This window comes from Oncorhynchus gorbuscha, linkage group LG03 (genome assembly GCF_021184085.1).
Source record: "Oncorhynchus gorbuscha isolate QuinsamMale2020 ecotype Even-year linkage group LG03, OgorEven_v1.0, whole genome shotgun sequence".
Lineage (NCBI taxonomy): Eukaryota > Metazoa > Chordata > Actinopteri > Salmoniformes > Salmonidae > Oncorhynchus > Oncorhynchus gorbuscha.
Genome location: NC_060175.1, coordinates 62,934,701 through 62,947,886, shown reverse-complemented (window position 1 = coordinate 62,947,886; position 13,186 = coordinate 62,934,701). Strand labels below are relative to the sequence as shown.

Sequence of the window (13,186 nt, the reverse complement as noted above, 5' to 3'; positions counted from 1 at the left end):
TATTTATGAGGCACTGTCACATGATGTGTCAATTCAACATTATGGGCACGTTCCAGGTCGTCTTTATTTCAAGCACGTTTCACAGATGGACAGATCTCACAGTCCGATGCATTTTTCAGAAACCTACGATTCACACCAATAACATGTATTGAAACCTTGAGCGTTAATTTCTGTAATAAATGTGTACCAATGCATCATCAGGGTTTCAAACATGGGGCAAGACACATCATGGCACTTGACCATTGTTCTGAAAACCAACCATTTCTGTTCCTGGGACAGTGCAACAATGCACCACATCCAAAAGTGAGAAAATAACCATTGAAAGTAAGGTTCCATGATGATACATAAGGGTTCAATATTAGGCGCACATTATGCATTTATAAATGGTTATTAGGGAGGTAAATAGTGGCTCACTATGTGGCAAGCACTGACTGGCTATCACAGTAATTTGAGAAATTTGTTAACCCATTTATTAATGGTTTACAATGCATTAACAATTGATTAAATAACCGTTGTAATTGTAATTACAAATCCTTCATAAACCCTGTACAAATAGAACCTTATTGTAAAGTGTTACCTAAATCGGTATCTAAGTAGATGAACAGAGAAGGAAGACTGTTAAACATAATCTCCACCAGCTGAAGTTAGTACTTTCCACAGGGGTATACTACAAACCAGAATCAATGAGTTAGCCAGCTAACTTTGATGAGCATCCAGAAATAACTATTGGCTTTCTGGTTCATTAAGAATCTAAACTTAGATATGCATGAAATGACTCTTAAAAAAATACATAATAATAATTCTGAACCCTTATCCAAGTTAGCTGGCTAACTAATTGAAGCTGCTCTGTAGTATACCCCTCTGGTTTGTTAACCCTACCTGGAGTGACAGGTTAACACGAGACAGAGGCAGGATGACCAATCAGAAGAACTAGGATGAAGACGAGGACACATAGTACATGACTGAATAGAGCCTTCTGAAATGCAACAAGCACAATGGCTCATTCCCCAAGTAAGACCTTCCAAATGGTATAATACCTGCTCATTTGTAATGTGTCACTGTGAGGTACTTTCTGGGCGAGAGTATCTGCTACCGTCGTACTTGGCTGCCGCTTCTCCCTGGTAACTGTATAGTAGCAGTGTTTACTTGTCTGTTTTTCGTTAAGCGTTTGTTTTGTCTATTTTCCGGCCTGTTGTTTTTGTCCACTTTTAGCCCTACTGGAGTTTTGTGACTCTTACAACCTTGGATATTAGTGTAAGCTAGCTTTCTAGTTAGCCTACTTCTGAGTCTGGACTGCGCTGCTGTGACCACATACCAGCATGCAGTCTTCCTCTGATTGCTGTAATCATGGTTCTCTGACCCACCTATGGATTATTGCTTTGGGAATTTATCTATTTTGAATTTCCCTTGCCAAATACCTCCCTCTGGAATACCTGTCGGATTACCCTCCTTAGCTTTCCCCGTGGCCTGGTGTACCTCCCGCCTCCTCCCTGCTTATTCACCGGCTAGCTCTACAGCCTCTCCCCTGAAGCGCTTCTCTCCCTGGCTTTTGTTATTGTAACCCAGCCTCCACTCTTTTGCCATCGTGTGAGCTCCAGCCGTCAATCTCATTGAGGACGTTTCCGTTCTCTCTTTGCTTTTGCTCTAATGGCAAAGGTTGTGTTTCAGATGTGTTTTGACTGTGGGTTCTAGTGCTAGCTGGATAAAGTAGGTTAGTTGCTTGCTGCTTTGCCTACTGTGGTGGTTTCTGTGTGGATTTATCTGATGTTTTCTTGGATCTAAATCACAGACCCGCTCACTAGCTCCTCTCCTCTCTATTCCCCCTTGATCTTCGCCACCTGAAATATAACTATTGGCTCTCCTCTGATGTACTTATCCTTGCCCGCTCATCATACATCCTACGTAGACGCCGCTACCTGCATCGTGGCTCACGTTGCAACTGGTCTTTCAACTATACTACTGGTAGCAACATTAACTCTCTTTGGTCAAAATAACTGAACTGTCACGATCTTCGCCAGGGTGGAAATGATCGGACCAAGGTGCAGCATGGTGAGCGTACATTTCTTTTTATTTATAAATGTCGCCAACAAAACAAAGAATAAGGACATGACTGTGACGTTGACTAGGACTATACAGGCCACTAACACAGACAACTACCCACAACTTAGGTGGCAAAACAGGCTGCCGAAGTATTGCTTCCCAATCAGAGACAACGATAGACAGCTGTCCCTAATTGAGAACCATACCCGGCCAAAACATAGAAACAGAAAACATAGAAATAAAGAATCTGGAATGCCCACGCTAGTCACACCCTGGCCTAACCAAAATAGAGAATAAAAACCTCTCTATGGCCAGGGCGTGACACCTACTGTCTCCTACTGTCCCACCTACTGTCTATTTGAATACATTGCTTACAAAGTATCTTGCTCCATGACCACTATCCTTATGTACCATCCTCCTAAAGCTAATGAATCATTCCTATCTGAACTAGTCATCATTTCTGTCCCACTATCTCCACACTTACTGTTGCTTGGAGATATGTATATGTCACGCCCTGACCATAGAGAGCCCTTGGTTCCAACCTGAAGAGCCTGTCAGCAGTCTGGTGAGTCCTGTGCCAGCTCTCCGCACCCTTCCTGAAGTGCGTGTCACCAGTCCGGTGCCACCTGTGCCGGCTCCACGCACCAGGCCTCCAGTGCGTCTCTCCAGCCAGGTACTTCCGGTGCCAGCTCCAAGGCCGGAGTCTTCCTCTGCGCCAATGCCCAGTCCAGACACAACGTCCAGTTCTGCTCCAGGGCAGGAGCCTTCCTCTGCGCCGGTGCCCAGTCCAGGCACAGTCCCATCTGCTGAGCTCATGGTCAACCAGGACCTTGTCAACTGTCTACAGGTGGCACTGTGGCTGGGAAACTAGGAGCTTATAAACACTCTGCTGAGGTAGGAATCAAACTCAAGTCAAATCAAACTTTATTCAACAAAGTGCATTTCAAAGTCTCAATGTACTTTACAGTAAAATACAGCCTATTCGGAAAATACTCAGACCCCTTAATTAACTCTTTCCTTATTTTGCCTTATTCTAAAATGGATGAAATATTTTTTCCCCTTATTAATTTATACACAATAGCCCATAATGACAAAGCAAATTGTTTTTGTGCAAATGTATATATATAAAAAAAGATATCTGTAACGTCGTTCGTCTGTTGTATGAAGAGAGTCAGACCGAAATGCAGCGTGTAGGTTACTCATGACTTTAATGAAGATAAATGCGGTACATGAAATAACTGAAGAAGAAAACAACAAACGGAACGTGAACTAATTACAGCCTATCTGGTGACTAACACAGAGATAGGTACAATCACCTACAAAATACAACACGCACTCAGGCAAGCCTAACTAGACACACCCCTAATCATACACAATCCCAATTAATACAAACCCCAATACGAAATACAACATATAAACCCATGTCACACCCTGGCCTACCCAAACATATAACAAAAACACAAGATACAATGACCAAGGCGTGACAGAACCCCCCCCTAAGGTGCGGACTCCGGGATGCACCTCAAGAGCATAGGGAGGGTCCGGGTGGGCGTCTGTCCATGGTGGCGGTTCTGGCTCGGGACGTGGACCCCACTCCATAAATGTCCTAGTTCCTCCCCTTCGCATCCTGGGATAATCCACCTTCTCCGCCGACCATGGCCTAATAGTCCTCACCCTGATCCCCACATAACTGAGGGGCAGCTCGGGACCGAGGGGCAGCTCGGGACCGAGGGGCAACTCGGGACAGAGGGGCAGCTCGGGACAGAGGGGCATCTCAGGACAGAGGGGCAGCTCAGGACAGAGGGGCATCTCAGGACAGAGGGGCATCTCGGGACAGAGGGGCAGCCCGGGACAGAGGGGCAGCCCGGTACTGAGGGGAAGCCCGGTACTGAGAGGCAGCCCAGTACAGAGAGGAAGCCTAGTACTGAGAGGAAGCTCAGTACTGAGAGGAAGCTCAGGCAGGTAGTAGGCTCTGGTAAATCCTGGCTGGCTGGTGGAACTGGATGATTCAGGTTGTCTGGCCGATCTAGAAGATCTTGGCAGACTGGCACTTCTGGCGGATCCTGGCAGACTGGCACTTCTGGCGAATCCTGGCAGACTGGCGACGCTGGGCCGACTGGCGGCGCTGGGCAGACTGGCGGCGCTGGGCAGACTGGGAGCAATGGCGGCGCTGGGCAGACTGGAGACTCCGGCAGCGCAGGAGAGGAGAAAGGCTCTGGCTGTGCTAAACAGGCGGGAGACTCCGATAGCGCAGGAGAGGAGAAAAGCGCCGGCTGCGCTGAACAGGCGAGGCGCACTGGAGGCCTGGTGCGTGGTGCTGGAACTGGTGGTACTGGCGCGAGGACACGCACAGGAAGCCTGGTGCGGGGAGCTGCTACCGGAGGACTGGTGTGTGGAGGTGGCACAGGATGGGCTAGACCGTGAAGGCGTACTGGAGATCTTGAGAGCAGTGTAGGCACAGGACGTGCAAGGCTAGGGATGTGCACAGGAGGCCTGGTGCGTGAGGCTGGCACCAACTTCACCAGCTGACTAACACGCACCTCAGGTTGAGTATAGAGCGCTAACTCAGGTGCTATTAAATCCCCGACACGATCCGTCGGACGAATTTTATATCTATAGCACCAAGCTAGCAACTCCCTCATTACTCTCCACTCCACTTTCCCCATTAACTGCTTCACAGTCTCTGCTTCGCTCACCTCTAACACTGGCTCTGGTTCTGGTCTCCTCCTTGGCTCCTCACGATGACCAAGGAGAGTTGGCTCAGGGTCTATCTCCTGACTCAGCCATACTCTCCCTAAGCCCACCCCCCAAAAAAAAAATTTGGGGGTGACTTTCCGGTTTCCAACCACGTCGACGTGCTGCCTCCTCATACTTGCGCCTCTCCACTTTAGCTGCTTCTATTTCCTCCTTGGGACGGCGATATTCTCCCGGCTGCGCCCAGGGTCCTTTTCCGTCTAATTCCTCCTCCCATGACCAGAAGTACTCATATTGCTGCTCCTCACAATTAACAGGGAGAGTAGGCTCAGGTCTGACTCCTGACTCAGCCACTCTCTCTCTGCGCTTTCCCCGTTACTTTCGGTTTTCGCTCTGTATAGCCGTGCTTTCCTTTTCGAATCCATACGTCTATAGCCCTCTTCGCATTGCTGTAGGGAATCCCAGGCGGGCGCCTGCACTCTCTCTGGGTCGGCCGCCCACCTGTCGATTTCTTCCCACGTCGTATAATCCATGCTTCTGCTGTCCATAACGTCCTCCTTCAGATCCTGCCAGTTCACACGCTGCTCGGTCTGTGAATGGTGGGTGATTCTGTAACGTGGTTCGTCTGTTGTATGAAGAGAGTCAGACCGAAATGCAGCGTGTAGGTTACTCATGACTTTAATGAAGATAAATGCGGTACATGAAATAACTGAAGAAGAAAACAACAAACGGAATGTGAACTAATTACAGCCTATCTGGTGACTAACACAGAGACAGGTACAATCATCCACAAAATACAACGTGCACTCAGGCTACCTAAATACGGTTCCCAATCCGAGACAACGAGAATCACCTGACTCCAATTGGGAATCGCCTCAGGCAGCCAAGCCTAACTAGACACACCCCTAATCATACACAATCCCAATTAATACAAACCCCAATACGAAATACAACATATAAACCCATGTCACACCCTGGCCTACCCAAACATATAACAAAAACACAAGATACAATGACCAAGGCGTGACAATATCACATCACAAAAGTATTCAAACCCTTTACTCATAACTTTGTTAAAGCACCTTTGGCAGCCAATACAGCCTGACGTCTTCTTGGGTATGACACTACAAGCTTAGCACACTTGTATTTAGGGAGTTTCTCCCATTCTTCTCTGCAGATCCTCTCAAGCGCTGTCAGGTTGGATGAGTTCATCACTGCACAACTATTTTCAGGTCTCCATAGATGTTCAATTGGGTTCAAGCCCGGGCTCTGGCTGGGCCACAAGGACATTCAGAGACTTGTCCCAAAGCCACTCCTGTGTTGTCTTGGCTGTGTTCTTAGGGTCGTTGTCCTGTTGAAAGGTGAACCTTCGCCCCCAGTCTGAGGTCCTGAGCGCTTTGGAGCAGGTTTTCATCAAGGATCTCTCCATTCATCTTTCCCTCGATCCTGACTAGTCTCCCAGTCCCCACTGCTGAAAAACATCCCCACAGCATGATGCTGCCAGCACCATGCTTCACCGTAGGGATGATGCCTGGTTTCCTCCAGACATGACACTTGGCATTCAGGCCAAAGAGTTTAATCGTGGTTTCTCATGGTCTGAGAGCCTTTAGGTGTCTTTTGGCAAAATCCAAGCGGGCTGTCATGTGCCTTTTACTAAGGAGTGGCTTTTGTCTATCTGTCATTTAAGAATGAAGGAAGCCACAGTGTTCTTGTGGACCTTCAATGCTGCAGACATTACTTGGTACCCTTCCTCAGATCTGTGCCTTGACACAATCCTGTCTCGGAGCTCTATGGACAATTCCTTTGACCTCATGGCTTGGTTTTTTCTCTGCCATGCACTGTCAACTGTGGGACCTTTATATAGAAAGGTGTGTGCCTTTCAAAAACATGTCCAATCAATTGAATTTACCACAAGTGGACTCCACTCAAGTAGAAACATCTCAATGATGATCAATGGAAACAGGATGCACCTGAGCTACAATGTAGAAAATAGTAAAAATAAAGAAAAACCCTTAAATGAGTAAGTGTGTCTAAACTTTTGACTGGTGCTGTATATTTTTTTATTGTTATTTTTGTGATTTTTTACCCCTTTTTCTGATATCCAATTGGTAGTTACAGTCTTGTCCCATCTCTGCAACTCTCGTACGTGCTCCGGCTCCCGAGTGGTGCAGCTGTCTAAAGCACTGCATCTCAGTGCAAGAGGTGTCACTACAGACCCTAGTTTGAATCCAGGCTGTATCACATCTGGCTGTGATTAATAGTCCCATAGGGTGACGTACAATTGGCCCAGCGTCGTCCGGGTTTTACCGAGGTAGGGCACCATTGTAAATAAGAATTTGTTCTTAACTGACTTACCTAGTTAAATAAAGATTAAATAAAATAAAGAAATAGAGATGAAGGTCAAGAGCCACACTGCTCGCTCAACCCAGAAGCACCAATGTGTTGTACAACTGGCGACTGAAGTCATCGTGCATGCGCCCCGCCCACCACAGGAGTCGCTAGAGCAAGATGGGACAAGAACATCCTGGCCGGCCAAACCCTCTACACCTGATGATTCTGGGCCAATTGTGTACCGCCTCATAGGTCTCTCATTCGCGGCCAGCTGTGAGTCAACCCAGGATCGAAACCAGGGTCTGGAGTGACGCCTCTACCACTGAGATGCAGTGCCTTAGACCGCTGCGCCACTCAGGAGCCTAATATCATTTAAAAGTATACATTAAGGTGTTTGTAGTAAAATATACTTGGCAAAAACGTAGAATGTAGATGTTAGTAAATGCATTTTTTATACCTTCCCAAAAGTAAAAAAAAAAAAAGTACAATGGAGGAGTACCTAAATGGCTGCTTGGGGGTTATAAAACATCGCCCCCTGTCAGTCATCTGGGTATTTAAACGCATAATTGGTACCAACTGGGTTAAACTGGTTAGGTAAAAAGTATTTCAACTTGGAACTTAAAAGGATATTTGTATTTATTGAATTTGTAAGGAATGACAAATTGAGGAATTTTGTGTATTTGTATGTGTACTGTATGTCCTATTTTTATCTGCAATCAACCGTGATCTCGCCATCACGGTTGACAACTCCATTGTGTCCTCCTCCCAGAGCGCTAAGAACCTTGGCGTGATCCTGGACAACAACCCTGTCATTCTCAACTAACATCAAGGAGGTGGCCCGTTCCTGTAGGTTCATGCTCTACAACATCCGCAGAGTACGACCCTGCCTCACACAGGAAGCGACGCAGGTCCTAATCCAGGCACTTGTCATCTCCCGTCTGGATTACTGCAACTCGCTGTTGGCTGGGCTCCCTGCCTGTGCCATTAAACCCCTACAACTCATCCAGAACGCCGCAGCCCGTCTGGTGTTCAACCTTCCCAAGTTCTCTCACGTAACCCCGCTCCTCCGCTCTCTCCACTGGCTTCCAGTTGAAGCTCGCATCCGCTACAAGACCATGGTGCTTGCCTACGGAGCTGTGAGGGGAACGGCACCTCAGTACCTCCAGGCTCTGATCAGGCCATACACCCAAACAAGGGCACTGCGTTCATCCACCTCTGGCCTGCTCGCCTCCCTACCACTGAGGAAGTACAGTTCCCACTCAGCCCAGTCAAAACTGTTCGCTGCTCTGGCCCCCCAATGGTGGAACAAACTCCCTCACGACGCCAGGACAGCGGAGTCAATCACCACCTTCCGGAGACACCTGAAACCCCACCTCTTTAAGGAATACCTAGGATAGGATAAAGTAATCCTTCTCACCCCCCTTAAAAGATTTAGATGCACTATTGTAAAGTGGCTGTTCCACTGGATGTCATAAGGTGAATGCACCAATTTGTAAGTCGCTCTGGATAAGAGCGTCTGCTAAATGACTTAAATGTAAATGTACAAGAATTGTATTTTGTCATTAAACAATTAAACAAAACTTTAAGAACTGGGTTCAGTAACACTTCTATTTTCATCTACTAACATTAAAATCCATTTCACCCATTGGACGTCAAGCAACAGCAGCTCATGGAGGAACAGCAGAGGAGACAGGAGGCGGTGGTGCAGAAAGACAGGGGGAATGCATACTTCAAAGAGGGGAAGTATGAGGCTGCAGTAGAGTACTACACCAAGGGCATGGAAGCGGACAGCACCAATGTCCTCCTGCCTGCCAACCGGGCCATGGCTTACTTAAAGCTGCAGAGATATAAAGAGGCTGAGGAGGACTGTAGTAAAGCAATAGCCCTGGATGGCACCTATTCAAAGGCCTTTGCCCGCAGAGGGACAGCCAGGGCTGCTCTGGGACTGCTCAAACAAGCTAAAGAAGATTTTGAGGAGGTCCTGAAGCTAGAACCAGGAAACAAGCAGGCATTTTGTGAGATGAAGAAGATTGCAATTGACATGGACACCAGTGGTCTGCTGGCAACAGAAGAGCATGCACAGCGGAGAACAGTACAGCCAATTAACAAACCACCTGACCTGCAGTCAACCAAGCCATTGAGTAGAGTGGACATTGAAGAGGTTTGTGGAAAGATCCTGGTCCAGGAGGAGTCCTTGGCTGTGTTGACTTCAACCACAGCCCCCCGTGTTAGGCACCAGAAGACCACCTCCATTGCAGACACTGTGAGAGAGGGTCAGGCCTCACCCCCCTCTACCTCCCCCAGTGCTAAGATCCCGAAGATTGAAGAAACATCAAACCTCCCCTCACATTCCCCTGTCAAAGGGCCTGTAGGGTATGCTGTGAGAGCACAGACACAGCAGCACAGGGAGGCAACTGTCAGTGAACCAACAGAACCGCCTGCTACACCATCAACTGAGCTCGTACCTCCTGCCCCCACCAACAGCTTCCAGCTAGAGGCAGACCTAAGGAAGATTGGAAATGGCCCTGAAGTCATCTACAAGTATTTGAAGCAAATCCAGCCTCAGGCTTATGCAAAGATCTTCCAGAGCTCTCTTGAACCAGACATGCTCAATCAGATTCTAAGGACGTTACAAAGCTTCTACATCAAGAAGGAAGAGCCACCTGTCATACTGGAGATCCTCAGGAATCTGGCCGGTGTGAGGCGGTTCGATATGGCTGTCATGTTCATGTCCAACCCTGAGAAGAAAGTTCTACAAGAATTGTTTAACTTTCTTCGTCAAGCTGGACTTGAGGACGCTTCAGTAGGAGCCCTGCAAAAGAAGTATGGAGTGTGATGTGAGTGCAGAACCCTAAATAATCACTCACCACCTTCTGGAGACACCTGAAACCCCACCTCTTTAAGGAATACCTAGGATAGGATAAGTAATCCCTCTCACCCCCCCTTTAAGATTTAGATGCACTATTGTAAAGTGACTGTTCCACTGGATGTCATAAGGTGAATGCACCAATTTGTAAGTCGCTCTGGATAAGAGCGTCTGCTAAATGACTTAAATGTAAATGTAAATGGGCACACATCATATGACATTGGACAATGTATAACAAGATGTGCATGCTTTGCTGTTCTCTGGTGGTGAACCATTGTATTAAATCTGAGAAAATATGACTGTCCATTTTTGTTCTTATAGTAGGCTTTGTCAGATGTCATTTTGGATGCATGATCTCAATTAAATAGGCCAGACAAAACAAAATGAGCTTTTCCCACTCTGACCACCACTCTTTGTATATCCAATGTCAGACTGAAAGCGGATAGGTCAGGGAGTTATTATGCTATCTATGGACATTCCTCTGATTCAAACAAATGTCTCTTTATGCCACTAAGTTACCAGATGGTATAAAAGCATAACTTTACATATAAGAACAGTTTAATTTGACAATATATGATTTTGTAAATATTTCTATAATAATCCTTTAGTGAAACATTGTGAATATTTATTTTGAGTGGAACATGCTATCTGTAAAGAAGAAATAAATATAGTCAAACTCAGAGGCATCATGCCGATAGGTGGCACATGCCCCTTCAGATCCTATATATACAGTACCAGTCAAAAGTTTGGACACACCTATTCATTCAAGGGGTTTCTTTATTTAAAAAAAAACATTTTAGACATTGTAGAATAATAGTGAGAACATCAAAACTAGGAAATAACACATGGAATCATGTAGTAACCAAAAAAGTGTTAAATAAATCTAAATGTATTTTATTTTTGAGGTTCTTCAAAGTAGCCACCCTTTGCCTTGATGACAGCTTTGCACACTCTTGGCATTCTCTCAACCAGCTTCATGAGGTAGTCACCTGGAATGGATTTCAATTAACAGGTGTGACTTGTTAAAAGATAATTTGTGGAATTTCTTTCCTTCTTAATGCATTTGAGCCAATTAGTTGTGTTGTGACAAGGAAGGAGTGATATACAGAAGATAGCCCTATTTGGTAAAAGACCAAGTCCATATTATGGCAAGAACAGCTCAAATAAGCAAAGAGAAAAAAATAGTCCATCATTACTTTAAGACATGAAGGTCAGCCAATACGGAACATTTCAAGAACTTTGAAAGTCTCTTCAAGTGCAGTCAAATCAAATCAAATCAAATTTATTTATATAGCCCTTCGTACATCAGCTGATATCTCAAAGTGCTGTACAGAAACCCAGCCTAAAACCCCAAACAGCAAACAATGCAGGTGTAAAAGCACGGTGGCTAGGAAAAACTCCCTAGAAAGGCCAAAACCTAGGAAGAAACCTAGAGAGGAACCGGGCTATGTGGGGTGGCCAGTCCTCTTCTGGCTGTGCCGGGTAGAGATTCAAACAAAACAGTCGCGAAAAACCATTAAGCGCTTTGATGAAATTTGCTCTCATGAGGACCGCCACAGGAAAGGAAGACCCAGAGTTACCTCTGCTGCGGAGGATAAGTTCATTAGTTACCAGCCTGAGAATTTACAGCCTAAATAAATGCTTTACAGAGTTCAAGTAACAGACAGACACATCTCAACATCAACTGTTCAGAGGAGACTTTGTGAAGCAGGCCTTCATGGTCAAATTGCTGCAAAGAAACCACTACTAAAGGACACCAATAATAATAAGAGACCTGCTTGAGCCAAGGATCAAGTACAATGAACATTAGACCGGTGAAAATCTGTCCTTTGGTCTGATGAGTCTAAATTTGAGATTTTGGGTTCCAACCGCCGTGTCTTAGTGAGACGCAGAGTAGGTGAACGGATAATCTCTGCATGTGTGTTCCCACCGTGAAGCATTAGCGGAGGAGGTGATGGTGTGGAGATGCTTTGCTGGTGACACTAAGGGATTTATTTAGAATTCAAGGCACACTTAAGCTGCATGGCTACCACAGCATTCTACAAGGATATACCATCCCGTCTGGTTTGCGCTTAGTGGCACTATCATTTGTTTTTCAACAGGACAAATGACCCAACACACCTCCAGGCTGTGTATGGGCTATTTAACCAAGAAGGGGAGTGGTGGAGTGCTGCATCAGATGACCTGGCCTCCACAATCACCTGACCTCAACCCAATTGAGATGGTTTGAGATGAGTTGGACTGCAGAGTGAAGGAAAAGCAGCCAACAAGTGATCAGCATATGTGGGAACTCCTTCAATACTGTTGGAAAACCATTCCAGGTGAAGCTGGTTGAGAGAATGCAAAGAGTGTGCAAAGCTGTCAAGGCAAAGGGTGAAATACATTTGGATTTGTTTAACACTTTTTGTTACTACATGATTCCATGTGTTATTTCATCATTTTGATGTCTTCACTAATATTCTTCAATGTAGAAAATAGTAAAAATGAAGAAAAACCCTTGAATGAATAGGTGTCCAAACTTTTGACTGGTAAAAATATTTAATCATTTTCCCCCGTAATACTACTAGCCACTTAGCAATTGTATGAAGTTGTCTTTAGCATACCCAGAGACAGTAGGTTCCCAATCTCCCAAACACATACCTACCTACAAGCAATTTCAGGGTATGAATCAAGTTAGAGTAGCTGGCATGCCTGCTGGCAAGCTTGGTAGACTTCAGAAAAGCAAGCAATAATTACTTCAGTACCTAATGTACTGAAAAAGACTCGCATTCCTTTTAATTTTTTATCCAGATTTTAGCAGAGAAGCATATTTAGTTTTTCAAAAATAAACACCAATCAGGAATAGACAGCTAGAGGTATGCTTAGATATGCAGAACTATAGACATTTTAGACTTAGAATTATGCATAATGATTATGGCTCTAGATTCCAGGAAAACCCTGTTTCAGGTGTTTGAAAAATGCACAATTCTCCAATTTACATATGTGTGTGAGTGTGTGTGGGGGTGGCATTATTGTTGCCCACCTCCAGCCATCCTCACATATTTTACGCCCCCTCAGATTTGTGGGGTGCATGACGCCCTGGTCATACTCATATGCAGAGTCCCGTTATGAGAGTCAGGTGTCCTACGATTGTCCACAAAGGTACACGCTCAGCCAGCAGCTGTATCAAAGAAAGCTATTTGACTTAAGGGCCTGTAGGAGGCGCGGCTTTTCTTGAACGTAAACAGAGTGACGACAACGCTTTGCAGAGGTGGA

The 13,186-nt window shown here is 45.7% G+C and overlaps 1 protein-coding gene across 1 annotated transcript; it reads left to right on the top strand.

Moving 5' to 3' along the window:
- Positions 1 to 8,710: 8,710 nt before the first annotated feature.
- Positions 8,711 to 10,022, top strand: LOC124017349 (RNA polymerase II-associated protein 3-like; the record flags this gene model as incomplete). The annotated part of the gene is made up of 1 exon (XM_046332605.1): positions 8,711 to 10,022. A coding segment is annotated over one exon (1,191 nt), but the record flags the coding sequence as incomplete, so codon positions are not given.
- Positions 10,023 to 13,186: the final 3,164 nt, after the last annotated feature.